Consider the following 27,936-nt stretch of genomic DNA (forward strand, 5'->3'; position numbering starts at 1 on the left):
CTCTGTACACTGCGCCTGAATAATATGTGTACAACAAAGTGAATGGAAGATGCATTGTTGTTATAGTCTCCTATTATAGCTGCTCGGGGGGGACAGGGGAGGGACGTGGGAGGGGCCGATGTGGGTGATAGTGCCTTGTTTAGCGCTCTGCAACATGATCCCTGCACACCACGGAGAGGCCGGGCTCTGCGGTCCTGCGTCCTGACACCATCCCACCGCACCACATGGAGACCGGATAGAGCCACAGCGAGAACGGGGAATGACAAAGAGAGAAGGTGGACCGTCTTCCTCTGTGTATATGAACCCGGCACAGCATCAGCAGCTCCTGACAAAGCCGAGGCAAACAGAGATGAGCCTGACGGGAAGTACAGCTGGTGCTTGCTGCGGTCTGCGTCAAACCTCTCGCTCCTTCGGAAGATAATGCCCTCGGTGCCTGTTAAAGGACTTTCTGGGTTCATTATTTGCTTGTGCCGCAGGGCTCCATGCTGTCAGGCTCTTGGTGGTAAACATCCAGCAGGGACGGTGATGGTCACCGGGTCTCCGGCCACTCAGTCACTCTCAGCATCTGCATTGTAAGGAGAAACTCGTCCTGTGGGAGTGGGATTGCGAAGGAATATGCAGAGATAGAAACCACAGGTTTTTTTTTCGTTGCTGCATCCGAACCAGACACAGCCATAGTTGGGATTTTCACCAACATGAACTCGCTGTTTTTCTCCGATTCTCCGCCCGGCCCGGTCTGCAACGTCCCGGCCGGGTCGGGCGCGGTGACCAGCGCCCTGAGAAATGACCTGGGCTCCAACATCCATGTGCTGAAAACCCTCAACCTGCGATTCCGCTGCTTCCTTGCCAAAGTCCACGAACTGGAGAGGAGAAACAAACTGCTGGAGAGCCAGCTGCAGCAAGCTCTGCAGAGACCGCTGCACCGCCACCTTTACTCCCGCGAAGTTGCAGTGCAGACGGACGGTCCCGAGTCGCGACTGCCGGGCACCATCTGGAGCTTCACCCACGTCCGGAGGCAAGGGGAGCGCTTTGAGACCCTGCACGGGCCCGGGGTGACGTGGACGCATCCGGACGGAGTCGGGGTCCAAATAGACACCATTACCCCAGAACTGAGGGCTCTGTATAACGTGCTGGCCAAAGTCAAGCGGGAGAGGGACGAGTACAGGAAAAAGTGAGTAAAGACTGATGCACTGATGTGAGACTGTGTGTGATGACGTTGTTGATCGTTTCATCGTTAAAAAATACTATAGCACAGTCATTTGTATGCCTGAAAACATACGAATGTTGCTGGCCTGACACTCATCATTTGCAGGGGAGTAGCAAGGAACTGAAGGCCCTGAAATAGTGTTTCTGTGGGGCCCCTTTTCTATTCAGGGCCCCTGTCATCACTCCCCTCGGCTAGCTACAAAGAAACAAGAATGAGACGGAAAATAAGAACAAAATGTGACTACATACCCACCGCAGACTGTCGAAGCCCCCGTGGAGGATTTTACAGGACCGTGTATTTATTAAGCCATCATCATTGAAAAGCATCGCGGTCCCAAGTTCAAGAGTGGACTCGTTCAGTGTAGATGTTACAGTCTTTAAGCCGAGAAGATGCTCTAATGTGGTGCTACATTAAATCAAGGGACATAATCAATATTGCTCCTAAAGATAGGCTCATTAGATCATTCACAGAGTTGAAAAGATGAGGAGAGGGACAGAAAATTCATCAGCAGCTGTTTTGATTATCGATTAATCGTTTAAGGTCAAAAATGCCAAACTTGCTCTGGGTCCATGATATTCACCACTACGATTCACAGCTTTTCTCTGTTTGATTTTGTAAAAAAAACATGAAGATCTTTTGGTTTTGGACTGCTGGTCGGTCAAAATAAGACACTTGAAGACGTCACCTTGCTTTCAGGGAAACACTGATGGGAATTTTTTTGACATTTTATAGACCGAAAGATCAATCAGCCAAGGGAATGATCAGCACATTCATCATGAAGGAAGTGATGTCTGAGTTGGTTTGAGAGATGAGAGTGGTGTGATCGAGAAGCTGATTTCATCCTCCATCACTTTCTGGTTTCTATCTAATCGCTGTGACTTTCTTAGTCCCGTGTGGGTGTGGTTCTCAAAATGACGATCAGATGCTCATCTGACAGTACAGTGGAAATATTTCAGTGACAGAGCTACACTTGAGGTACTATTACACATGAGTGGGCCCTCAGCCCTTCAGCTTCACAAAGACTTTTATTGTGAATTGAACCGAAGCTCGTTCTCACACTCTTCTGAGGAAATTCCTTTGCATGCCTCAGTCTCCACCAATTGTTCTTCTCCTTTAGTCACATTAATTGTGTTTCCTTGAGGACTCACTGCAGAGTCCCCGGCTGACCCGCGTCACCGCTGGCCGGCTTGTCTGGCTACTGGGGGAGGAACATGCCAAGCAAGCGCCTGCTTCTGTTTGCTGCCATGATTCAAGCAGAGAGGCATTTTAACAGGCCTCCGTCTGCTCGGTGAGGTCGGCTATGACGAACGCAGACTTCCCTGTGAGAGCACTGACTCAGTGACACAGAATGTGTGTGCTCTCCCACTCCTTTGGGAAGCTGCATATCCTGTCCAGTCATTCTGTGAAGCAGCAGCATATCCTTTTTTGTGCATTTCTGCAGGAGAAGATGAACGGCAGGGACTGGGACAGCAGCCAAACTGAAAACTGCTGCAGCTGAATCCAAAAATTTTGGATCTCCTTTGGCAAAAAAACAAGGGAGCTCTTGACTTTATAAGTCATTAGTTGCTTTGTAAGTCGGGCTTTGGTTCGTAAAATACATAAAACTATTTGCACGTCCATTCATGAAAGTACATTATGTCTCCAGATAGTGGCTGCTCGCTGTGGCTAAGCTGGTTTTTACAGAAGTAAAGGTATTGTGTGTTTACATGTTCCTTTAATGACACTTACGAGTACCAAAGTGGCAAACATGTTCTTTTTATTCTTTCAACATCTTGAGAGGTGAGGAACAAGACACATTTCAAGTGGCTTTTTATTGGCCAATAATCTTGGTAATCAATCTCTTTCCCTGCCTCTCACATTCCTTCTCTCCTCTGAGCTCAATAATTGCATCACTGCTGAGTTCACTGCCCAGTTATTTTTCTCTGTCTCCCTGTCTAAATCCTCTTTACTACAGTCACGTTTCAGCATTCAGTCCCTGAGCCCCATCCTGCCATGCCCTTTCTGTTCTGTGCTTTTTGTATGCGGCCATTCCTTCGGCCTTCACTCCACCCCTCTTACAGCCCCCCCCCCCCCCCTCTCCGTGTCACGCAGACTGCTTCGTAAGCTCAGCTCTGACAGAGCCCCCCCTTGAGCTCCCACACCATCCTGGTGATTTATTAAAGCTTTACGAGTGTGGACAATCGCAAAGAGATGGATGGCCAGCTGATCCATTTCTGATTTGTCCACTTGCACTCATAAAATGAAGTACTCGCTTGTCATTTTACAGTACTCCTCGTTCCGATCAGGAGCCTATTTTCTGAGCCTGGGCCGAAATGGTGTCATTCGTTTGTCACATGTTGTTGTTTGTAACACGTTCCCTGATGAAGTTGCGTTGTGAAGTGAGCTCAAACGCTGCTTGATTACATGAAAAGGCAGAAATATGACAAACATTATTTTCCAGGACAATAAAGATGTAGAATATGGGCCCAGAAATTGTTGGTGTATGGAGTTGGTGGTATGGCCCTAAAATAATTTCACAATATTTCAGGGTATTTCTACAGTAATGATATTTTTCGAGGTGTAACAAAACACACTGTAAAACTTGCCAAAGATTTGGTGATGCACTGCTGAGCCAGTGTAGTTTGTCTGCTTGGTTTAAACTCAGGTCACCTGTTCTGTGCTCCTCATGGATTTTTGGCCTCATTCTTAATTTGGTGCTTCTGCTTGAGGTGGTGGAAAAGTTAGTTTAATTGCCCCTTTTGTTTTTCCAGCCTTCTTGCACTTCTTACATATTATATTTTTGAATTCTTTATATTAAAAATCATATCGATATTGTCATGATATATGAAATGTGAAAGAACAAGGGCTGGTATTGAGATGAAACTTCAGAAGCCGTTTTTAACCTCTTGAACTTTCCCTTTAAATTTCCCAGTTGCAGTAGCTTTAAAGTAAAAATAATACACTTTCGTGAACAGCTGCAGCGTAAACAAGCATAAACCTGCTTGCAGACAAAGTGCACTCTGTCGGATAATTCTACTATCTGATATATATACTGTTTTGAAAATGAAAATCCACATTAAATGTGTCACCGGTGAACAGTGGTCATGGACACCTTTAAAATCCTTTGCAGTTAGAGCCAGAAAAAAATATTTTTAGGAATTAATATGAAATGATTGATTCTTTAGAATACATAAATCTATAAATCTATAAATAATCTATAAAAAGTGTGATCTAATCAGTATAGAATGATGAAGGTTATCTTTAATTTGACACATTTGTTTTCAGTTCATTTGCATGTAGATTTCCTTCTGAGCGATATATGAGTAAAATATATGCATCTGAATACCTCAAATACCTAGTTTCATATGTTTTTCTGATAGGGTTTTTGTAACCTCTTGATTTGTATTAAAGACACAGATTCAGGTTTAATTGTTCCATCGTTTGCTCATATGTCCTCAACCGTTTTTTGCCTTCTTTCTGAGCAAAAATCTTCATTGCTCCAATAAACCTTAATTGACCTAAATCATATTGCCAAATCTCTCCTTGTACAACGCCCTCTTGGTCGAGAACAGCCTTGTTCTTTCAGTTACTGGATGTATTTTTGGATCTGGTCAAGCTCTTTAACTGATTTAGGCCACATTCGTAACAATTTCATGTAATTGCTGGCTTTCAGAACACTGTTGTTTTCATTCGCTGCCATCGAATGCAAAAGTGTGCTCGATCACACACACAGTCTCGCTCTGTGGCTCCCTCACACGAACATAAAGCACATAGATGTTCAGTTGTTCAAGGACAGGCTTCATAAATCAGACGGCCAGCTTATATGCACATCCACTTAGTGCCACAGTGTCTGGACTGCGGGGTTACAGACCTCACACGCAGACAAACGACCGTGCAAAGGAGGATGGGTAAGGTCAAGGCCAGCGTCCTCATCCACATGTTTTCATCCCACTGTCTTGGATCACTGTGAAATATATCACTTGCATGTCAGTGAGTCTCTGCCAGTAATTGCCACCAGTGTGCAATAGTGCTTAAAATGGCCATGAAAACAGAGGCTGACACTGACGAACATATTTGACAGTCGACAACAGACTGTATGTAAGCTAAGAACAGAGACCGGGTCTTGCTGCCTGTGATAGCTGCCTTAATGTGACCGAGACACAAAGTGCTCATTTGTTTCGAATTTACATGTTAGTGCAGCAATATTGCAGACAGCTTTATCCAGTATGCAGATTACTGCACAGACAGAAAGATAGGGATGAAGAGACAGCAGTTATACTTGTGCTAATATGCTAATACACTGTCAAGGAGCTGCATGCATAAAGATAAGGGCGGTTATTTGCTTGTTCTAAAGATGGGAGGACAGCATATTGATATGACTTTACATGAATATCTGTGGAATAGAGATGCTGCACAGACAGAAAGCGAGAGATGCAGAGCACGGGATCATTTACAGTATTATACCATTTTAAGGTGCAGTGCTTACTGCAGTGTTTTGGACATACTGTAGAGCTAAAGGACACATTAGCGACACGCTGTGCCCCGGGTGTTACTCAAACAAGAGGTCCCCGATCATTGCTGTGGCCTCTCCTAATTGGTTGTTTATCCCATCAGTGAGCAGAGGCCAAACAACTGTCCTGCTGGATGACGGTGCGGGTGACACAGGACGCATCGTGAACCAGAACGCTCTCTGGGCCTCTCGGGCATGTTCTTCCTGCATGAATAATTCACACACCCCTGAATTTAGCTGTGTGTGGATCAATGCGATGAGAATTCGCTGAAGACACTTTTCCAAGGCTTTGATCTTTTCTTTCTGCGCTTAGGAGAGGTGAAAGGCAGAGCTGAGCATCTCTTTTGAAAGTAGGATTCAGGCTTGTTGTAATGAAGAACTGACTAATTACAGGGTGAGGTGTGCTGTGATTCAAAAGCTGAAGGCTGCATTGTGTTTCAAATGTCATATTTCTCCACATAGAGCAGTGCTGATGAGCTCTTCAGCCTCTCCCCGTCTGTCTTTGGTGCTGACCTGCCCTGCGTATAATCCAGGCCGTCTATTCATTAGAGGGATTTTCTCTAAGCCGTCACCTAGCACCAAGTCTCCAACCTCCAGCCAGCCCTGCACCACGTCCTGGCACGCAGCCGCCGCTGTGAACTGGGGCCTCTCGGAGTGGAAGCCTCCCTGCTGCTGAGATACAGCGAGGGAGAAAGAGAGAGAGAGCTCAGTTCACTAACACCATTGAGCTCCAGATTAGAGTCTATATTGTTCGTCTCTTACTCCCTCTTCCTGTCGGTGTGGCGTGCTTTGCCTAAGCTCACAGCACGTTTTTAAACTCGCAGTCTCTACTATTAATGCTCTTATTGCTTTGAAAAAGAACTCATTTTGTAGATATCACCAGCATTACGAACTTGGGTTGTTCTTAGTGGAAACACTGAAGGATATATCTTAATCCTCTGTGCCATCGACCTCCAGTGTTGTTCGAGATGTTCCTTCATTAGTGAACATGGGCACTGTGGATTATTTTGAGTGAATCCCACATATGGCGTCCTGCTTCTGTAAAGAGCAGTGGTTATCAACCTGAGGGTCAGGACCTCCCGAGGAATCGCAAGATAAATCTGAAGGGTCCTGAGATGATTAATAAGTTAGGAGAGAAAAGACGAAGTACAAAATGTTACTTTTTTTTGTCTGTCTTCAAATTGTTGCCTTTTTTCTCCTGAAATATTGGAGCATTTTATGGCTTCAGGTAAATAAGAGAAACAGTCCCCAACAAAAGCAGTGATTAAGTCTTCTTTTAGACTTTTATGCATGGACAGTTTTTTTTTTTTTTTAAACCAGTAGGCTTGGACCTCAGACAGGACAGGAATGGTGGAAAGTATTGACATATAGACTAAAGCAGTTCTGGGTTTTGAGTTTTCATACAATAAGAAAAATATAGATATAGAAATAGCGCCAGTGTTGTCCTTTAGGTACGTGCACTAGGAGTCCGTTGACCATTATGAGACAAGAAAAAGCCAACGAAATCAAAAAATGTCTGTCTGTATTGATGTAATTGGAATGAAAATCTGCGTGTGATACTGCGATGGGAGCGTGTTTCCCCTCTGCTTCCCTGGGCCTTTGTTCTCTCTCTTCTCGTGCGGAGCTGTTGTGCTGCGCAGCTGCGATTGATTATTCATGGGTATCGATACAGCTGAGAGCAGTGGCGCGTTGCCACATTGAGAAGTGCAGGAATGCACCTGTCTTTTCGTGAGCACTGACTGCATAGAGGGAGTGAGCTGTACTGTAGGTTTGGCTGCCGGATTATTTTGGAAAATCAGTTGCGGCCTGAAGCAGAGCAGCAGGCAAACAGTTTGTTAGGTCAAGTAAGTCTTACTGCTAAGACCATAATCATCAGACTTAATCTTTATTCACACCTAATAATTTACCAAGTGTCTAAGCCTTTCTGTTCAGACCTGCTCAGTCCGAAAAGCTGCTGCACCTTTTCAAAGACCTGGGTGTGCTGACACAGCACCCTGATTTAATAACCTCCATATTTCAAAAGCTGGTTATTCCAGAAGAAATGCTGTTTCTTTAAAGGCACCTTCGAAAAAACAAACACACACATCTCTGAGCAGTACGGTGCTGCACGTATGCCAGATAGGAAGATTGTGTGCAAGAGCCTTGACAGGGAGTTAAATCTGTCTCCGTTCTCCTGCATGCTGACCTTAAACTAGACCAGATGTGACGCTCCTCAGAAAATGTATTGAGAAATCAAGTGCTTGAACCTCCTGTTGCAGCATTTATGGCTCTCACAGCAGCAAAAAACAAACAAACAAATGAAAAACAGTCCAATTAAAGGCTCAATTCATGATCTGTAAACAAAGTAGTGCCAACACAGCATTGTAACTGAGAGGATCCATATCTTCAGTCATAACCAGATACATGTATTTTATCTGTATGTCAAAAATCAACATACAATAAATATATACATGTATTTGAAATACCTAAAGATTGTTGTAGTACTGTTGATTTTCAGTGTACATTCATATCACACATACCTCGTCTTCACTGAACAGGCCAACAGCCGTCTCCACGTCCTTCTCCTGCAGAAGAAAATAAAAGAAATACTGCACATCAGGGATCTCAAAATCAAATTACTTGGGAGCCACTGGCCAGGTTTGCTTGGGAAGGAGGATGTTTCAACACTCAGTGGAACTTTTTTCCTGTTTGTTATAAATTAGAAGCTGAATGCTTCCCTCTCCTATGCGGCATCCTGCTCCAGATATGTAATAATATCATCGTTCTCTTTGAGAGCAGCATCTTTTCTTTGCAGCTCAGACAGTTATTTCTCACATTAAACACCACCTCTCTCGAAACTGTCTGTGCTCCAGGTCCTTTGGGCTATGAAAAGAGGCATTTTGGTGCTCGGTGTGAGGCGGTAAATCAAAGTGCTGTTGGTCCTCGCTGAGATGTTTGTGTTGACAGGTTGTGCAGTAAAGCAGTAATGCTAAATGTGAAATGAGAAATTAACTTTAATTAAGGCGGCAACTGACAGTTATTTTAATTATTGATAAATCTGTTATTTTCTCAACTAAATTGTTAGACTTATAAAGGGGGAGAAAAAAAAAATCACAATTTCCTCAAGCCCCAGGTGGCATCTTCAGATGACCTGATACTCAGTTCACACTCATCAGAAAACCAACAAATACGCACATTTGAGTGGCTGGAACATGAGGATTTTGGCATTTTTCAGTTGTTATGAAAGCATTAAATAAGTGCAGTCCATTTATCAAAACTCAAAATGAAAAAGAGAAAAAAAAAAAAAAACATGCAGGGGATGTTATGAAACTGTCCTGTCGTCTGCATCCGGCCTTCGAGCCGGGAGTTTCAGTTCTCTGTGCGATTAATCCAAAGCAAACTGTGGTCAAGAAACCAGATTTCTTCTGAATAGAATAGTTGCACTTTTATGTTTACTCTTGGGGTTCATCCCGCAGGTGTGTGTACCCAGAGCTACAAAAGACATTTGTCTCGTGCTGATGTCTCATAGCTCTATTATGTCTCACATAATTTGAGTGCACACACCCTGACCAGTGAGGATTTGTGCCAGAGGTAAACATCACCGTCTTCTTTTCATATTTAATGGGATGTCGCTCCCAGTTCAGCTCCACCCTGACATGGCCCGGGCATGCAGGCCCTTGTTTTTGCTCTCGTCCTCGTGCACTTGCAAGAAAACTCACAAATCCATGTCGTTTGTCACCCAGAACATCCAGCTCAAATCCCTTTATTATGGGATGAATAAGAAGTCTGGCTCACGTTTATACTGTACAGGTCATGGCTTTTGAGGCTTTGTGCAGTTAAATGTCTTGTACTTATGTGATGAGTCAATAGCCAGGGGCCCGAGGCTGTTATGATGGCACTATAACGTGGACTGCAGGAAATTAAATCAGTGGGAAAATAACAACTTAACAGCACTGGAGTTGGTAGGACGAGGGGTGGGGCGAGTTTGCAGTGAGGGACTGAGGACTGCAGGGAAAAGTGATTTTCTGTCACAGCGCTCTGTCACCCCTCTGCTGCAGCCTGCACTAATAAGCAATAGATGAATTCTTGTTGCTCCGTGTTGTTATCAGCTCTCCTCGATGCTTTTTAATATGTTGACTTAGTCTTAAGAGAGAAAATACAAAGCACATAATGCTTCAGTGTAACTTGATTTAAATCCTTTCAGACGCTTATCAGTCATTCTTAAGATAGAAACTCTTGACAAAAAACTCAGTTGACAGCAGAGAGATTTGACTGTCAGCCATTATAAACAAGCCATTAAGTTTTGGGTGGTTTCACAGCGGCAACACCTTTGCATGTCACTACAAAGATGGATCAGTAACAGTTTGAGAAATTGGTGCCATTATAAACACTTGCGCAAGTTTCTTTGAAAGCAATTATCCACTTTTTCTCCGGTTGCTCTGAGGTCATCGTTGGAAAGTGATGATAATTACATGTGAACACCTACGCGTTCGTCTCCCCTCTAAAGACGCCACAGCTAACCTGACAGCAGCATCCCTCAGGCCAGAGAAAAGAGAGCTTTTGGAGTTAAGCAATTAGATAATGCTTGTGCGTAGTGCAAACAAGTCAAGCTCACACCCATTTTGTTGGGAAAAAGTCAGTGTGGTGAAGTTGTGTGGCCGGGTCAGGAAGGCGGATTAGACATGTTACAACACTGGCTCCCAATTATCTGTCAGTCCATCAGTATGAAGGGAGGATCCACCGGTGTCGTACCAAACCCTCGATTCAGATTGATGCTTTGATCTGTGTGAATTAGTCAGCCATGGTCTCACCTTGTTCCAAACAAAATCAGGAACATGATTTGTGTCCGGGCTAAATTTCTGTTTAATGTTGCCTTGTTGTGTCGCAGCTAGTCCACGTTATACAAGACTTTATTCTGTCTGAACTTGCTTCTCAGGGCTCCTTCAGCATTGAAATAGGTGAAAAGGTTGTTCCATTGAGCGAGGATTTACAGGAGATTATACACGATATGACGTTTTGGTCTGCTGTCATTCATCAGGATCCGCTGACACACATGAAGCTTATAGAAGCTCAATCCCCGTCTGAGAGCGAGCAAATACAGCGGCGATGCAGAACTTAAATTAAGAGGCCAGTTTAAGACAGAACATTCATCAAACTCACAGATTATTACATTTCCCCGCGCCCGCAGCCTCTCATCCTCAATGTTAATGCTATTTTATCAAATCTGTTCCAAACATGCATTACGTCCGGGGTTCAACAAGTGTGTACCAACTGATACTGAGCTGCTGGAACATTTTGTCTAAATGTCCTGAAACGCTGCACTTAGTTCCCAAAAACACTCATTTTACTCATAGAAATATTTAGTTGTTATGGCCTAAGGACAACTCCAGATGAAAATATGTTACAGTCAATGTGTGGAAGTAATTACCACTTAGTGTAATAATGCTAATAATGTTAATGATCATGTAATACTGTGACTTTATTGTGAATAGTGGTTAAAAATCTCTATATATTTACATATAACAATGTATATTTTTTTCACATGTGCACATATACCTGCATGCATATATTGAATAAATGTTTTTGCAGCAGTTATGGACAGTAGATATCTACTACTCCTCATATCTAATATGAGGACTCAATAACATTTTCATCCCATTTGTATTGCATTTTACATAACATATCGAGCAGCATATCTAGCAGCTGTTAAACTCCATCCAAACAGTGGAAACACACATGCAGCTCCGGTACAGCTACATTGAGCCTGTTATTTAACTCAGATAACCTTGTAGTGTTTATTTTGCAGGTGATAAATATTGATATGTTGGGGAGTGTCGGCAAATAACCCTCAAAATTTCAAGGTGATTTGATTTTATTGCTGTTAAGCAAAAGGGAAATGACTGTGAAGTCACTGAGAACACAAGACGAACAGGGCAAAATTCAGCACGTCGTACTCAAAAATGAGCGATACTGAAAATGTTAGAAAAGCTATCACATGTGGGGCAGACTCAGAATATCCAAATACACCATGAGTAAATGTGCCATATGAGCCAGCAGTTCACCGTTCGCAAGCTGAAAAATGTCAGCGGATGTTTCTTCTCTTGAACCTCCCAGATTTTGATCAAAGCCGTCTGATCTCAGGAAAGGAAAATGCTCAGTGAGAGCTATCTCCGACAACTTCCAAAGCTTCTCGATAAGGCGAGCTATGCAGACTGATAGAGAGACCAGTAATTAGGCATGCAGTCCTCATCTGTCATTACCAAGCTGAACTTTTTTGGTCACTGTTGGCGTATTTAACCCGAAGGTCCGAAGATGAGAAGTTCATCTTAAACCAGCCTGGTTTATTGGAGGAGACGTTTAAGGTACACAGCAGGTTCTTAGGAAGAGGTCTGGTGTCATTTATTATACTTCTGTTCATTCAAACTACCAGGTAACACTGTGCTGCTGTGAAGTTTAAAGACGAGTCTGAAAAAATATTTCACACAAAGACATAAACACACAAAACACATGTAAACAGAAAAATATATGTATATACATTTATACACACACGCATAATCATATATGTGTATGTATATAGATATATATGTGCATATATGTATGTATGTACAGCACTTACTGTCTGTGTTTATCCTGACTTCTCCTCTAGCGCCACCATGAGGTTGACTTTTTTCTCTTTGTGTAACTGGATTTCATGCATTCATGGTTCCCAGAGGATGGATTTAAAAAACCTGGATCTCCTGATCCTTCATTTAAGCCATCATCAGGCCAAAATTAGTGTTTGTCCAACAATGACATTTCCATCTGCCTCAACAGTACTTTGTGTTTAGTGCTAATTAACAAATGTAAGTATGCTAACATGCTAAACTGAGAGGGTAAACATACTTGCTAAATATCAGCATGCTAGCATTATCATTGTGAGCATGTTAAAATGCTTTTGTAATCCATAATGAGAAACATTACCATAAAATAAAAATCTCTCAAGATTTAGAGAAGTCAACAGAGCAATGACAAATACTGTCCCCTGTATTAGCTGCTAGCAATGGCTTGGGAAAATGTCTGCGGTCACTTAGCAACAGCAGCATTCCTCCAGCTCGTCCTTTCGGTGTCTGTGTCCTGTCTTGGTTAGCAGGGCTATATTTAAGTCTGGCCATGCTTGTGGAACATGGAGCAGAGGAGTCATCGGCCACTGAGCGATGGTCCTGTGCACAGTTTACATGATTGAGTGAGCCAGGAATTCATTTGCATCCGCATCCGATGAGGCCGGTGGCACGGTTTCCATGGCCACGATGAGAAGATGTGGGGATGGAGGACAAATGTGTGTGTTGTGGATGGAGGTCAGGGAGATCATGTGGAGGTAGCTGGAGCTGAGAAATGAAATGAGCTTTGACTTTGGTGCGTTTTCCCATCAGACAGTGGGCTCCTGAGCCTCTCTACCTGCCGGCCTGATCCATTTCACATGGCTGCATCATTAGCAGGCCATGCATGTGTCTCTGTGGAGTCTGGGGAGGCTATAGATTACAGAGCATCATGACATCCAATCGATGACAAACCATAGTCATACCCCCTCCCCTTGTTTTTCCCTCTCACCAAAGCCTTACATCGCTCACTATTTCACATCTCTGTGCCATAGATGCTTCTTCCCATTATGCCCCTCCTATCCAGCCATAATCATTGGAAGAATCTGTGCTGAAAATAAGTTACGGCCCCGGCTCGCACACGCTGTTATTGCACGTAGAGGAGGGGGGAGTGCTGCTGTCATGGAGGAGACATTATAGAGACACCTATAGGGATCCACGGGAGGAATCACGTGCTCTCTGGACTCTCAGACGTGATTTATCAAAACTGTCAGTGGTCCCATTTCATACGAGCTGCTGAGCTGAACGGGTGTTTGTCCTGCATGTAGCCAGATGTATTGATCCTTGAATCTGTTATCATGTAACACTTCCTGTTTTACTATTGCCTGCACTCATGAGAATGAATTGTAATGGCCCTATAAAAATCTCATCATGGTGGTCAGACTGAGAGGCTTGTTTCAGAATAAATCACGGGATGAATTTGTGTCCTCACAAATACTTAAGAATAAATTAATGCTCTGCGGAAAAAGAAGCATGAATAATAATAATAATTATTATTATTATTACACATCAGGTTTAGATAAAGATTTTAGGTTTAGGCTGAGCAACAATCAGGGTAAGGAATGCTAATTGTGACTGTGATTTGATAATATTGTTCCATATTATTATTGTATTGCTAACATAGGACATAGTGTGTGACTGATAGCTTGTTTCCAGTTAACTGCAGAAACCCATAAATGCTTCAGTTGCCAAATGTTCCTATAACTTGGAGACTTTAATAACATGGATTAATCCATGAACTGAAATATTACTTTTAAACATTTTAGGGCATTGCATTAAAAATAATAAACCCCCCAAAAATAGAATTCTACCTTATTACTTGAGGGGTTTCTTAGCATATGTTTGTATTCATTTAGGATGTTTGACATGAGGACAAGAGTAACAACAGTTCAATGTAAGCTCTCAGTCACAAGTTTATTAGGTACCACTAGCTAAAAAAAATGCAGTCCTGCAAAAAATCCTACCTTCATGAAGTAATGTTTTGTATCATATAAAAATTAAATAAAAAAAGAGGTGTTTCTGTTATTTTGCCTTCCCTCAGTGATGTAGGCTCCAGAACTGTTTGCACACAGTTAACTGTGAACATTAAGTTAATGAGGACAAAAGCACACAAACCTTTTTAAAAATCAAATAGTTTGAGGAATGGCAGGACCTTCATTTCAGGGTGAAAATTAAATAAAATAGATGAATTAGAAGCGGTGTATTATACTTTCTAAAGGTATGTGTTTAAGGGTTAACCTGCTTTAAGGCACAGGATCCCTCTCTCTTGTAATTTGACGTCTGGTTACTGAGAAATTCCACTCGGTAAGTAACACTTTCCACTACATCGTATAGTTTAAACAGGGTGTTGTCTGACTCAAACTTTTATTTGCTATGAGCAACAGAGGCTTCGTGTAATAATACACAACCACACCTCAGAGTTTCCCCTGTGTTCCTTTAGGTATTTACTGCTTACTGCTTCCTCCTTTGTTACTTAGCGCCTGTTGCATTACAGTATAGTGGCCTTTGGAATATGATCATTAAATTTGATCATTAATCATTTGACAGTAACCTCCAAGATATCTTTTTGATCATTTTCTTTCAAGCAGAGATAAATCACCCTTCAAGATTAAATCGTTATGTGTGCAATAAAACTATCACCATCAGCTTTGCCATTGAAAAGTGCCAAGCCTGGGAACATCAGTGCATCAGATGCCGATATGTGCATGCTGTGTCTGCAGGCACGCTGATGAGAAAACATTCAGACAGCTCGCGTGCAAACATAACTCCCAGACATACCACAAAAGGCAGGGAGTGCTCGCTGGCAAGCGCTGCAGGAATGCCTATTGTTCAGCAGTCAAAAATTCTCTGAGAAAATGTGTGTTTGATGCGAGGCACTGCATCAAATCACCGCTTTTCATGAATCACACAATATCTAGTTGTGTTTTTTTTTTGTTGCATTCATTGAAATGTGAATTTTTTTTCCTTCATTCATTTCATTCGAACAACTTTACTCAAAGGTGCAGTGTGTGCGATATGGACAAAATGTTCCAACATGAGCGAATCTCTGAAGAATCTGAGGGAGTAACAGTCCTGATGTTAAGTCAGAGACGTCTTTGTATTGTGCTGCATAGTTTTCGACTGAAGTTAGCATGCTAACCAGTTAGTCCTGTGCTGTGTTATAATACCACTTTGTACCTCAAGTGGCGAGTGGCGAGTTTGCTATGTTTCACAGGCTGTCTTAGCTCTTTGTTAGCTTGATGAATAAAATAAACGTACAGAATGTAAAGAAAGGAAATATTCATACAACTATTTTCCTTTAACAGAAAAATGCAACCCTCTGAATTCACGTTTCTCTTTTCTACTGAAAGATAAGCTTAATTGCCAAGTTATCGTCTAGGCAAACACACTTTGTTCAAACTCAACAGAAACAAAACTCACCACCACAGTCGTGTCTTTGCCCGCTACAACAATCATCAACTCTGCTTTGGTTCTCCAGCTCAGAGGTGAAAATATTTCTCTACGCGCTGCTTTTCTACGCCGCAGATGACCGACCTTCCTCTCGCTGCTCTCCTTTCCCGGCCTGCCTTGTCTTTGTTGGCCTGAAGTCAGAGTCCTGGTCCGAACTGCTGTAAATCACCTCGGTAGAGTTTTCCCTGTCGTCAAACTGGCCTCCTTTGGTCTCGGCGGCTGTGTTGGGTCCTGATCTGGCTGAGTTCACTGGGAGGCTGCTGAGCCCAGTTCCGTTGCCTGCAGAGTACAGTGAGCAGCAGTTAGCGGTTACTCTAGTGATTCAAGGGCTCCTATTTGTTTGAAGAAACCTACAACAGGTGGCCAGTTCTTACACATTATACCTTCAAGTGCTTCGTTCAATCATACAATACTGATTTGAAGGTGTGTTGGATTTAAAGGGGCTTGTTGGCAGAATGTGGCAGAAATGAAATCTAATATTCATAAGTGTGTTCTCATGAGTCTATAATCACCTCAAAATAAGAATAGTTGTGTTTTCATTACCTCAGAATGAGCTCGTTATATCTACAGAGGGAGCAGGTCCTCTTCCACAGAGTCGGCCATGTTTCTACAGTATCCTAGAAGAGAAAAACCGATCACTAAAGAGTGACTTTAGCGTTTTTAGCGGCCATCATAGGGACGGGTGAGGCGGGTGAAGTGTATTGAGGTGGTTGCAGTCTACAACCTCACCACTAGATGCCCCTAAATTGTACACAGTGGACCTTTAAGAAAACAATTATGGTATGTTTATCATTAGATTTGATTGAAGGAAACATTAATAAAATGTGGAAAAATTGGGTAACTAAATAGGGATGATTTATTCTTTAAAGGGCTTTAAATTTTCTCAGTGTAAATTAGAAAGCATCTTTATGTGGCTCTTTAAAAGCTTCCATAATTACATTTAGGTTTTGTCTACTTTGGTTCAGTTTTGCCTTCCCAACACAGAAAAGAAACCACTCAGTTTGTTGCAGAATGTTCAGCTGGCATCTGTAACACCACCCAGTTTTTGATTTATTAGAGCAAGATTGCAGAGGATGTGTCTGGCGGTAAACAGATGTCTGTGAGTTCACACAGGCTCCAACCCTCCTGCTGTCTATGTCCTTGTAAGGAGACTCCGGGTGTGTTCTTTGACTGAGTCACGCCAAAGGTGCAGGAAAACCGTAACCACGGCTCGGGCTGAGAGGCCAGAGAGAATACCTTTGCTAAGCTGTAGTGTCATCTCTGTTTGGATTAGCCATTTTTATCTGGAAGCTTGAAAACAGTCAGAGGTTTTCCATTTGACTGTTATGGGTTACTGAATTGTACCCGTTCCAGATTATGTGGAAGCGGCTGCTGTTTCATCTGTCAATGATTCCATTACCTTTGATAGATGACACAAATAGCCTTGACATATTGTTGACACAGAGAGGCTTCCCCTCCATCGGCCGCTCGATTTAATCATGTTGTCCAGTTATCACCCGCAGCATAACAGAAAAGAAACGTGGCGGTTTCTACAGGAAGTGACAACACAAGTGATGCAGGTGCTGGGACTAACGGTTTTGTGGCTGCAGAGGATGTGATGCAGTTACGAACTCCAGTGACCTCAACCACAGTCCTGCGGCAGACAGGCGGAGTGTTGTGGACACAGTAAAGCAGCGCTGCCAGCGTTTTTTAGAACAAGGCTTCAATCACAGTGCGAGCTGGCACGCCTAGCCAAGGAATACTTCTCTCTAATTAGACAGTGTACATTCAGTGTGTCCTGGATGGAAACGAGGCTGAGTTTTGTTGAGAAAGTGAGTCTGTAGTGACGCATGTCGTGATGCAGAAGTGACTTCTGGCTGTGCCCGTGTTTCTCCATGGTACAGGCTATAGGAGTGTCCCAGAATTCAGCAGTGGTTATCAGATGTCAGCTTTCTCCTCTCCAGTAAACACATATGGTCAGGCATGCATGCTTACACCACTACACACAAGTCTTCCCACTGTCTCTCTCTCTCACACACACACACACACACAGAAAACCACCTCTCAAATGATCCTCCTCCGTCGTCCATGTGGCCACAGCGGCTCAGCAGCACGTGTGTCTGACTCCGGGCGGTTGCTTCATATTACTGAATGAGCTCCTTAATCACTCTGAAGCTCAAACTCTCTTTTTGGGAAGCATCAGTGACTCAGCATGCCTGCTGTCTAATATCTCAGGGAGCAAGATGAGTGTGTATTCGGAGCAGGATGAACTGACCGGTGCAGTTCGGGTGGAGCTTTCTGTGCCTTGTACGCAGCACATATGCTGCAAGGCAATTAGAGATGCTCCTGGTTTTGTTTTTACACAGCTGCCATGGTGCAGATGAGTAATATGATCTGTCAGGACAGGGCAAAGAAAACTGTGTTGCTAATCATGGCTTGCAGCCAATTGGGGGGGGGGGGGGGGGTCTGGCGTTGTATTTTTAGCCATGCTAGCAGCACGACTCTGGGATGGTTTGTCCGTCAGTTAGCCAGTCCACCACTTTGGTCCTCATTGAAATATCTCAACAACTATTGGATGGATTGCCATGAAATTGGGCTCACATTTTCATGTCTCCATCAGGATTAACTGTAATCACTTCTGTCATCCCCTGACATTCCCATCAGCCTCAGCTGTACTGCTGCTACAGCATGCTAACATGATGCTAACACGTTATATTAAGATGGTGATGGTTTACCATAGTAAGCATTGTGCTTCCCTAACAGCATTTTAGCATTGTCATTGTGAGCATTTTAGCATGCTGACATTAGCTTTTAGCACTGCTCTGCCTAAATACAGTCTCACACAGCTGCTAGCATGGCTATAGACTCTCTGTCTTGGGTCATTTCATATTGCTTGCAAATTGACTAAACTAATAACTTGAGCTGCCTGTTTTAGTGCAACTTGCCGAACTGGTGACTATGATATGATGAATAATTAAATTTATCTTATCTTCAATAAATATTGGAATTACGCCTTCTACAAATGGCTTTGCGCAATGGTCAGTAGCATTAAGACAAGGTTAACTTTATCTCTGTAGGTTTCATATCTGTCAGCGGCATGAAGAAAGTTTCACTGGCTTTGAATTGTCGCCAGTGAAATCCTGTAAACAGATTTCCCAGTCCTGAGACTTCATGAGGAAAGATGTTTGCATGAAGGAATTCAGGCTGCAGCAGAAATACTCCACCCTTCTGGGTGTGTTAAAGCTTGATTGTCCCTATTGTCCCTCTGCAGCCACTCAAAGGTGCAAAAACTATTCATGAGCAACGTTTGTTGTGTTTGGAGAGAGACGGAACTCCATTCTCTCTCTAGTTTTTTTATTGAGGCGGTGGGGTTGTAAAGATGACGGTACAAAGGAGGAAGGAAACAAAAGAATGAAAATGGGGGAAGGAGTGCGTGTGAACCCACACTGTCAAGGGCGTTTTGTAATCAGAGATGGGACTATTATCCCCACAAAAGTACCATTAACCTGTCTAGTGGCCCCCAGGGGACCAGGCCCAGCAGTAACTGACCCACCTCTGTGCTCTGTGTTGCAGATGGGAGGAGGAGAAGTCCAAAAGAGAGCAGCTGGAGTCCACGGTGGAAACCATGCAGCAGGTTTGGAAACATACACAATGAAATATATTCCACAAACACACTCGTGCACAGCTATTTGAAGTCTTGCCAGGAGTCACCAACCACACACGGACATGGAGCAGGAATAAAATCTGAGCAGAAAGCACAAGCACACATGGATTTTCAAACTTGCTACTACAGCACATGCATAAATATTTATATATAGCTCCGTTTTTCGTGGTGCTTCATTCAGTGTGGACTCAGCAGAGCTGTACTAGAAGCAGCTACAGCCAGCAGGATGTGTCAGATGAGAAAAACCATATTACAAACCCATCAGGAGGAGCCTGTTGGCCTAGATATAGATATAAACATCAAATATCACCAGCAGTCTACCATTATGTTTCTGTTCAGAGCAAGCAAAGGAAACAGATGTAGAGGGCAAAATCAATTCAAAGTGTCACACCTTGGGGCCATATGATAACACATCCACCATCGCAGCGGGTGTGGGTGCCTCATCTAGCCGGCATCCTTCCCGCTCTGCTTTTGCTCAAATCGATCAGCGGCAGCATGCGTGTTTGTCTTAAATTCTGGGTCAGCAAAACCCCAGATAGAGAGGTGGAGTGCCATCCCCCGGGGGCTTTAACCTTTTAGAGCACACACAGATGTCGTTGTGTATGGAAGAGCTGGAAATCTGCTCAGAGATAGTAAATTCAGTGCAAACAGCCATTTATTGTGAAGGGCTCGGAGCCAAAGGGCTGTTACCATGTGCTGACTTAATACAGAGGCAAAAACTGGCACTCTCTTCGGGACAGAATAAAGTCAACAGGGTTATAATCATCTTTTAGTTGTTATAAAATTCAGTCTTTAAAGTGCTGAGCACAGGGATAGTAGCTACTATTGGACAGCCATCCATTTAGGGCAATCGCTTATTTAGCAAGTTCCTAAGAAAAGCTCGTATTGTTAAAAGTTACAAGGGTCAGAGGGCTCAACTTATGTTCCAAAACAGATGTAAGCACCAGTGGAGTGTTTTAAGTCTAAAGGTTTGGTAAACTTTCTTGCCTAGAGTTAGATCAGAGGGTCTATTCCCTCTTGTGTTTGTACAGTAAATATGAAGCTACAGCCAGCGCCCGGTTAGCTTAGCTTAGCATAAAGACTGGAAGAGGAGGGAAACCGCTAGCCTGCGTTTTTCCAGTGGAAACAGCACAGGCTCACATTTGCATCGCCTCAGTTATGTAAAGATGAAAAGAAAAGAAAACTCTAACCTCTGGGTACTGATCATAAAGAGCTGAACAGTAACCATTATGAAAATGTGTACCAGTAAAGAAGCTTTATTTGATTAGAAGGGCCTTACCTGAAATGGTAAGACGTTTATCTACCTGAATGCGTGACGTGAATGTTCGTCATAAAGATTTAGAAGCGGTTATTTAACTTTATTCTACAGATTTATTTCAGTATCTTTGTTTACCTGTTATGTGTTGTCTGTACGTCTACCTCACTGTGACATCCAATCAGAGCGCCCGGGAGTCGTCTGAGATCCAGGATGAGCTGAGCGAGAAGGTGGACAGACTGAAGGCCGAACTCGTGGTCTTCAAGAGTCTGATGAGTGATGTGAGTATTTGTTGGGCTTTCAAACTGTAGACAAAGTGCTGCGTTAACTCCCATGTTTAAAGCATTCTGACAGTAGTGTTTAAAAAATGGCCAATCGTTTTCCCGGCTGTCATTCTGATAAAGGCCGTCATTCATACAGGTCTAAGTAATAACACTAAACGAACCCTTCCTTCCTTCCTTCCTTGAAAAATACAGCGTGCCAGAAGGCCTCCAAGACAAGCATTCATTGAGAACAGCTCAAATAGCAGCTGTAGATGAAGAGCACTTCCTGTTCTGTACAGCCCTGTATTGTTCCCTGGCAGGTCTGCTCTAGTGTGATATACAGCTGTAATATACTGCAGTGGGCTCAGTCACAGCTTGTGCTTGCTCAGGGATAAATATAGTTGGATGCTTTTTTTGTTTATGGACGGCTTTCTTGTTTATCTTGCTTGTCGTCACTTTTTTCATCTGCACATTGTGGATTTTTCATTTTGTTTTCTGCGCTCGGCTTCTTACCTGATGATGTGTGAATCCAGAGGCGGGTAAGTGACTTAGGAGTAGTGGAGCTCATAGGAGGTGTAGATTGTTTAGTGTGGAGGTTTTTCTAGTTGTCCTCAGATGTCCTGCAGTTTGTCGCCTGTGCCTTAAACGTGGTGACCCTCGTGTCGTTGCTCACAGGAAAATCCTCCAGCTGTTCAATCTTTCATTGTAGCAGGAAGAGCCAGTCTCTGTGTGATCCATGTGAAGGATGCATACCTGCAAACAGAATATCATTACATGATTATTGAACTGACAAAGTAATGATGTAGACTAACAGCTTTAGTTATAAAGATGCAGATGTTTTCATCTTGTTTTTCATTCATTTAAATGTAAGCAGGAAAGTCTCAGATGAAGGTCGCATTCCCACCGAAAGGTCCCTTTCCTCGATGAAACCAGTGCGAGGATGATGCATTGTTTTGGTTTTCCAGTTGGTCCGGTTTGCATTCACAAAGACCAAACTGAAACTGTCCAGAACAGTCCAACCAGACTAAACATAGCTGGTATAAATGTGCCCTAAAAGTACTGTCAATAGTGTTCTTCCAAGCAAGGCAGCAGTAACAGTGAATCACAGATAAGAGAAAATATGTCAAAATTAAACAAAAAGTAAACTCAAATCATCCAAAAACTCCATAGTAATGTAACATGTCATGTTTAAAGAGCCGTCAAAGCCAGAAGAAAGTAAATATGATAAGGTCAAACTATCAGTTCTTTGCCTGCCGTAGTGAATCAAGTTGACGAGCCGTATGCATACACAGCGACAAGGTGTTCGGTTTGCACACGTCATCTAAAACAACCGCCCTTACCCCTGCAGGAAATGTCTGACCTGGACACCAAGATTCAGGAGAAAGCCAGACGGGTGGACATGGACATCTGCAGGCGGATCGACATCACGGCCAAACTGTGCGACGTGGCTCAGCAACGCAACTCAGAGGACATGTCAAAGATGTTCAACGTCAGTCCGGCCAGGTCGCTCCCAGAGAGGGTGGGTATCCATCTGCCTTTTGGCTGTCTGTCGGAGAGGCTGACAGTAAAAATATGAATTCTTTTGTGAAGGAAAGAGTCAGCACTCACAGGTGAAACCCGAGCTGCCGGTGGATGACTGCGTGTATAATCTTTTTCATCAGCTGATCGTGTACTGAGTGACCTCGTCTGAAGGGGCAGGAATGCATGTGTGCCAGAACACAAACTGAGAAACATGCCTGATACAGTCATGGCTCTTACATATGCACACACTGACACATGCGAAGAAAAGTGAAACGCTGTTGTGCTAGCTCTTCATTGCACACGAGGTTATCACATTGCGCCGACAGTGCTGGCTAACGCCCAAGTAGAAATCCACTGGGAATCCAGCTGGTGGCTTCTCTTGTGTTACATGTTTCAATGGGATTTCATATATTCACAGTATTTAAAAAGGAGGTTCCACTCATAAGTATCATCTTGTACAACAGCAGTAGCCTCAATGTGTGTGTGTGTGTGTGTGTGTGCAGGGCGCTGTGGCCTGCTGCAAGAGAAAAGAGCGTAAAGCCGTGTCCGATGAGGAGAGTTCAGAGATGGATGCCGAGCCCAGCCCTTCAGAGGAGGAGGCCCCCGGGTCGCTCAACATCACGGACGAAATGAAGCGCATGCTCAACCAGCTGTAAGCGACGCCGCCGACACACACGTGCACGCACCAGAAGTACACTCACACACACCAGAGTCGAGCCCTGTCTGCTTTGAACGGACCTACTTATGCTCTGCAGTCACACCAGTACTGTGGCTCTCCTGCACCGCTGCTTTGATGGATTTGCTCTGTGCGTTGCTTCATCCCCCTCTAGTGTTTACACAGAGTGTTGCAACTAACATACAGTATGCTGATTCAGCAAAACTCAGGAGATATAAATACTGTGGGCATTAATTTGCTTTGTTAAAGTCACAGTAGTCACAGCCTCTTCACTGATCACTAACCCCTAAAATACATCCCGAAGAAAGTTCTCAGCCGGTCTTGTTTTCCATAAACTCTCTCCTTCCGTCTCTTCGTCTTCTTTCTAAGCGCCTCCTCCTCCTTGCTTGGTAACCTCTGCTCAGTCTGGTGGCTGTTATACTTGTCTTTCCTCTCCTTCCTCTCTCTCTTGTTCTTTCCGTCCCCTGTCCTTGTCCTACACAGACATTGCTCAGATAACTCCTTTGTTGCCAGGCGGGAGACATTTGAAATTGACGACGACTGCGACAGTCTGACGTGGGAGGAGAACGAGGAGACCCTGCTGCTGTGGGAGGACTTCACGAACTACAACATGCCGTGCACCATCGCCGCAACCACCTGCGCGAACGTCAGCCCCTCTGAAGGCAACGGTGAAGCCGCTGATCCAGTGAGTCCTGTCTGCATTGATAGACCTTTGCAGAGTCGATGGCTTTTAAACTCATGCAAGGCAGTGTGTAGATCATTGCTACGGTTGCTGTGTCAGACATTTTCTCATGCATGATGAATGAGGCCTCTGTCTGTGCTCTCTAAGGACTCCCAGGATGGAAGTCTTGGCAGCCTCATTGATGAAACAGAGTCACTATTTAAGACCAGAGAGCAGGAGTACCAGGAGACCATCGGCCAGATCGAGGTAGACTGTGTGTGTGTGTGTGTTTCGTGAGTGTGAGAAAAAGACACAAAGCAAATACAAAGTAAGATTAAAGCATAAACAGGAAACAACAACAAGCATCAGCCATGACCCAAATCCATACAGATGTACTGATTCTTATGCAGGTTTTTGTTATGTGGTGTGTTCAGTCGACACATACTCAAAGCAGACAGTATGCATACAGTTATATGCAGTATGGATTTGGGACAAAGCTAATCCAGGAAATACTTTCCTTTCCTTTTGGACTGTATGGAAACTATTAAAGGGTTGGTTTGGGTTTTTTGACGTGTCACCAATGAAAGTCCCACCCACAAAACATCAGTATCAGTTTCAGTGATCGCTATATTTTGAATATTTTAATTGCTTCACATTACGTCAGACAGCTCTTTCCTGCGCTAACTGAAGGTTAGTTTGTTTGTGTTCTGCCGTTTAGTTCAGATCTGAACTAACATGTTTAAATCCCAAAATCACACAATAAAATAAACAAACTAACCAGTCAGCTGCTGTGCTCTGAGAGGTAAAATGAATGTTTTTGTCAAAGGGGTCTGGTTTGCACCAAGGCTTTGGAAAGAGTGATATTAAGGTCAAAGGTCAACTTCACTCTGAGATCATGATGTTCTGTAAAAACACTTTTCTGACACCAGAACTCTGGAACGGAAGGAGAGACTGTGACCATATTTCACATTTGGTCAGATACAGACACTGATGTCGTATGAAGTTTAAAATGCTGTGTCCCCTCTCTCAGATGGAACTGGCCACAGCGAAGAGCGACATGAACCGACATCTGCACGAGTACATGGAGATGTGCAGCATGAAGAGAGGCCTGGACGTGCAGATGGAGACCTGCCGACGGATGATTAAAGGAGGCAGGAACTCTCCCTCTTTCAGCTCCGTGGCCAGCAGCGACTCAGGGAACACAGACGAGATCCAGGACGAGATTTCGGACAAGGACGCAGAGGCTGAAGTGCCCGTTAGTTGATGGCCGCATAGCCGGGCTTTGTCCCATCTCCTCCTGAACACCGCTCGTTCTCACAGGGGTTAAATATGTATAGAGCTCCACCCTGCTAGAGAGGTGGAGCTACCTAAATCTGGGCCTGTTTGCCCAGAACTGGTGCTTTCATACGATTTCTGTTGTTTAGAAAGTGGTGTTGGGGGAGGGGGGGTGGGCGTCTTTGCTTCACAGAGAGAAAGGGTGCAAATAGAGTCCGAGCTGTGCTCTCTTCCTCACTGCTGCCTCGCTGGATCCTCGTCCAGAGCTTCACATCATTTTAGGGGAGAAGGGGAAAAAAAAACTCAAATGTTTTAAACTGGCTGAGAAGTATTTTGTACAAATTCTTACCCTATTAATGTCCTTTTTTTCTAAAGGAATTGAAAATAGTACATATTGTGCTCCTCCACACACCATTCTCATAGAAATACATCCATCTTTACGTGTACTTTTTAATATTTCCTTTCCGTTGAAAATGTCTGTGCCCCTCAGCTGGAACACTGTTGTTTTCGACGTGATCCACAAGGGTCCGGGTGGGGCGTCTGCAGTCCGACTGAAGCTGTTGTGTCTTCTGCCAAGGAGACAAAACCTGGAGTGCAGACGAATGGTGTTGGAGTTCTGGTGGTTTCTGAGGGAACTCTGCAGGGCTGCCAAAGTTGACAGAGGAAAGGAGCACAGCCTTTTGATGCATCAGTGCACTACTGAAGTTCTATGCAATTTAGCTGGCCTTACTTTTGGACTGGCTTTCCACCCTTCCTCGTTTCCCTTAAAAACAATAGCCTTTCAAGCAAAGCAGGTGTTTTCTATGTATCATTTTGAGAACTTCTTTTTTTTTTTTCTTTGTGCATTTGAGCGTGAAATTATCGTAGAATGGGACATTTGTGTTTTCATGAACATCAACAGTAAAAACTGGAACAGTGCCCCCTCAACAAGGGATGAATATCTTACTTTGTAACGGTGAGCGTTAACATTTGCCAGATGCGACTGAACCAGGCAGTGCACTATTCTCATTCTCATGTACTTCACTGAGGAAACATCGCTCTCGTCTTGGGCTGTTTAGTTTGTGAGGACGTATAATTTTAAATGGCGCCATCCGTTTTTCTAAAAGAAATCAAGTTAAAGTTGTCAAAGCCAAACGATGGCCTCCAGCGTCTTAAACAAAACCAAAGGACACGTTTTGAAAAGCTTCCCTCTCACATAACCTCTCAGACGGTCATCTTACATCGCTTTTTTTTATTACGTCGGAGAGGCCGCTTCTTTGTTTAAGTGTGGTTTCACGATGAGACAAATCCCTGCTGTCCTGCAGGGGACTCTGTTCCAGACGGGTTGCACATCCTGCTTTGTCTCTTCTGAATCGGGGCTTAAAGTGTAAGACTGTACATAGAGGGCTGTAGGCATGTGATCGTACACCCCAGAGGCCTTTTTGTTCATATTAGTCTTTTTGCAACAGACCGAGATGTCTCACAATTTCGCTTTTCAGCGCTGTCGCTGGATTGGCGTAGAAACTGATCGACGCATGGGGACAGAAGTGATCTTTTTATCACCTCTTTGTATTATAACGTACGTACGGTTTGCTGGATCAAAGATTAAGTGCTACTTCTTTCTTGAAGTTTTACACATGCAGAATGTTAAAATACAGGCCTTTTGTTATTTCAGCATGTCTGTGTTGAGAAAAGGAGCTATGGGTCTTTTTTTTTTTTTTTTTAAATAATGTTTTTTGTTTTTTAATGAAATAGCTGCAATGCACACTGTGCGCTACGTTTTTAATCCAAACTGTGTCTATCATAATCATTATTAATTCACTGTATTTGTGGCAGAAAATGTATTTTTCACTGTTTTTTAATCATTCTCTGTTAACCAAAAAGTGTGTTATTGTTGCCATATTCTGCTTTTATTGAGTTTGCAGGATTATTAAACCTGTTCCAGATGTTTTGGTCACTTATTGACCGGATCAGCTCACCCGTAATAAAAACTAATTGATGGTATAAGTGAGGAAGAGTCTCGCTCTCACAGAACCTTCTTATCCTCTCATGTCTGAGTTGATGTAAAACCAGCCTGATACGTAACAAAGAGCCATTCTTTTCTTGGTACTGTACTTTGTATGGACGACATCAAACACTTTATTTATTGATAGTACGGCTGTTAACCTCCCAAAACAACATAGTTTGCTATATTTCGCTCTTCTGTGTTGAGACTGTAGCCCACGCCACTCTGACCATCACACTAACCAGCCAACCAAAGCAAAGTGTACAGTAACACGACAAAGATGGAAATCAAGCTATGAATCCTACTAACTCTGGAAAGTCTCAGTGTTTGTACATGCCGACCACATGCGTTTGTTGATTTTTGTTTCCAAAAACCGGAAACTCTCGCAAACCCAGAGACGTTAAGCGTATTATCTCCCCTTTCATCTCTAAAGCAGGTCCGATCCCTTCAACATCCAGTCGATAAACTGTAGCAACCCTCCTTCATGAATGTAGCTTGATCGGAGGCGTCTTCTAAAGACCTTACAAGTAAAAGCTGAGCAAAAAAAGAAAAAGAGAAAAAGAAAATGTAGCTGTTTGAATCCAGGGATATATGGTGTGCTGTTACTTAATGGAGACCTTGGTATGTTTTGCTTTACTTCATGTGACCTCGGTGTATGTAAATGAGGTCCTGGTGGATGTGAATGTTTCATACGAAAAAGGGTTTTTATACGAGTGGTTTTTAATGGGTGTCGCACTGGGATTATACAGTCAACTGTGGTGTCAACATACACTTTTACATGTTCATCGGCATACCTGTTCAATGTCATTATTGCTTGTATTTCATTTCATAAACATGACTGGGACATAAAAGGTGCAGCAATACTTGTGGCCATATTTGGGGAAGATCTACTGAACTG

General features: G+C 43.4%; 1 protein-coding gene across 2 annotated transcripts; it reads left to right on the forward strand.

The window, feature by feature from the left end:
* Window positions 1-156: 156 nt before the first annotated feature.
* Window positions 157-27,762, forward strand: iffo2b (intermediate filament family orphan 2b). 2 transcript variants are annotated; one of them, XM_076761041.1, is made up of 8 exons: window positions 157-1,171; window positions 19,313-19,373; window positions 20,844-20,939; window positions 22,270-22,440; window positions 22,946-23,094; window positions 23,602-23,803; window positions 23,948-24,046; window positions 24,810-27,762. In XM_076761041.1, the coding sequence occupies exons 1-8, from the start codon at window positions 696-698 to the stop codon at window positions 25,041-25,043; spliced, it is 1,488 nt and encodes a 495-aa protein (XP_076617156.1). In that variant the 5' UTR covers window positions 157-695; the 3' UTR covers window positions 25,044-27,762. The 2 variants fall into 2 exon arrangements, with proteins under 2 accessions (XP_076617156.1, XP_076617165.1); XM_076761050.1 differs by having other exon boundaries at window positions 23,632-23,803; window positions 24,810-27,571.
* The last annotated feature ends 174 nt before the right edge of the window (window positions 27,763-27,936 follow it).

This window comes from Chaetodon auriga, chromosome 2 (genome assembly GCF_051107435.1).
Source record: "Chaetodon auriga isolate fChaAug3 chromosome 2, fChaAug3.hap1, whole genome shotgun sequence".
Classification (NCBI taxonomy): Eukaryota; Metazoa; Chordata; class Actinopteri; order Chaetodontiformes; family Chaetodontidae; genus Chaetodon; species Chaetodon auriga.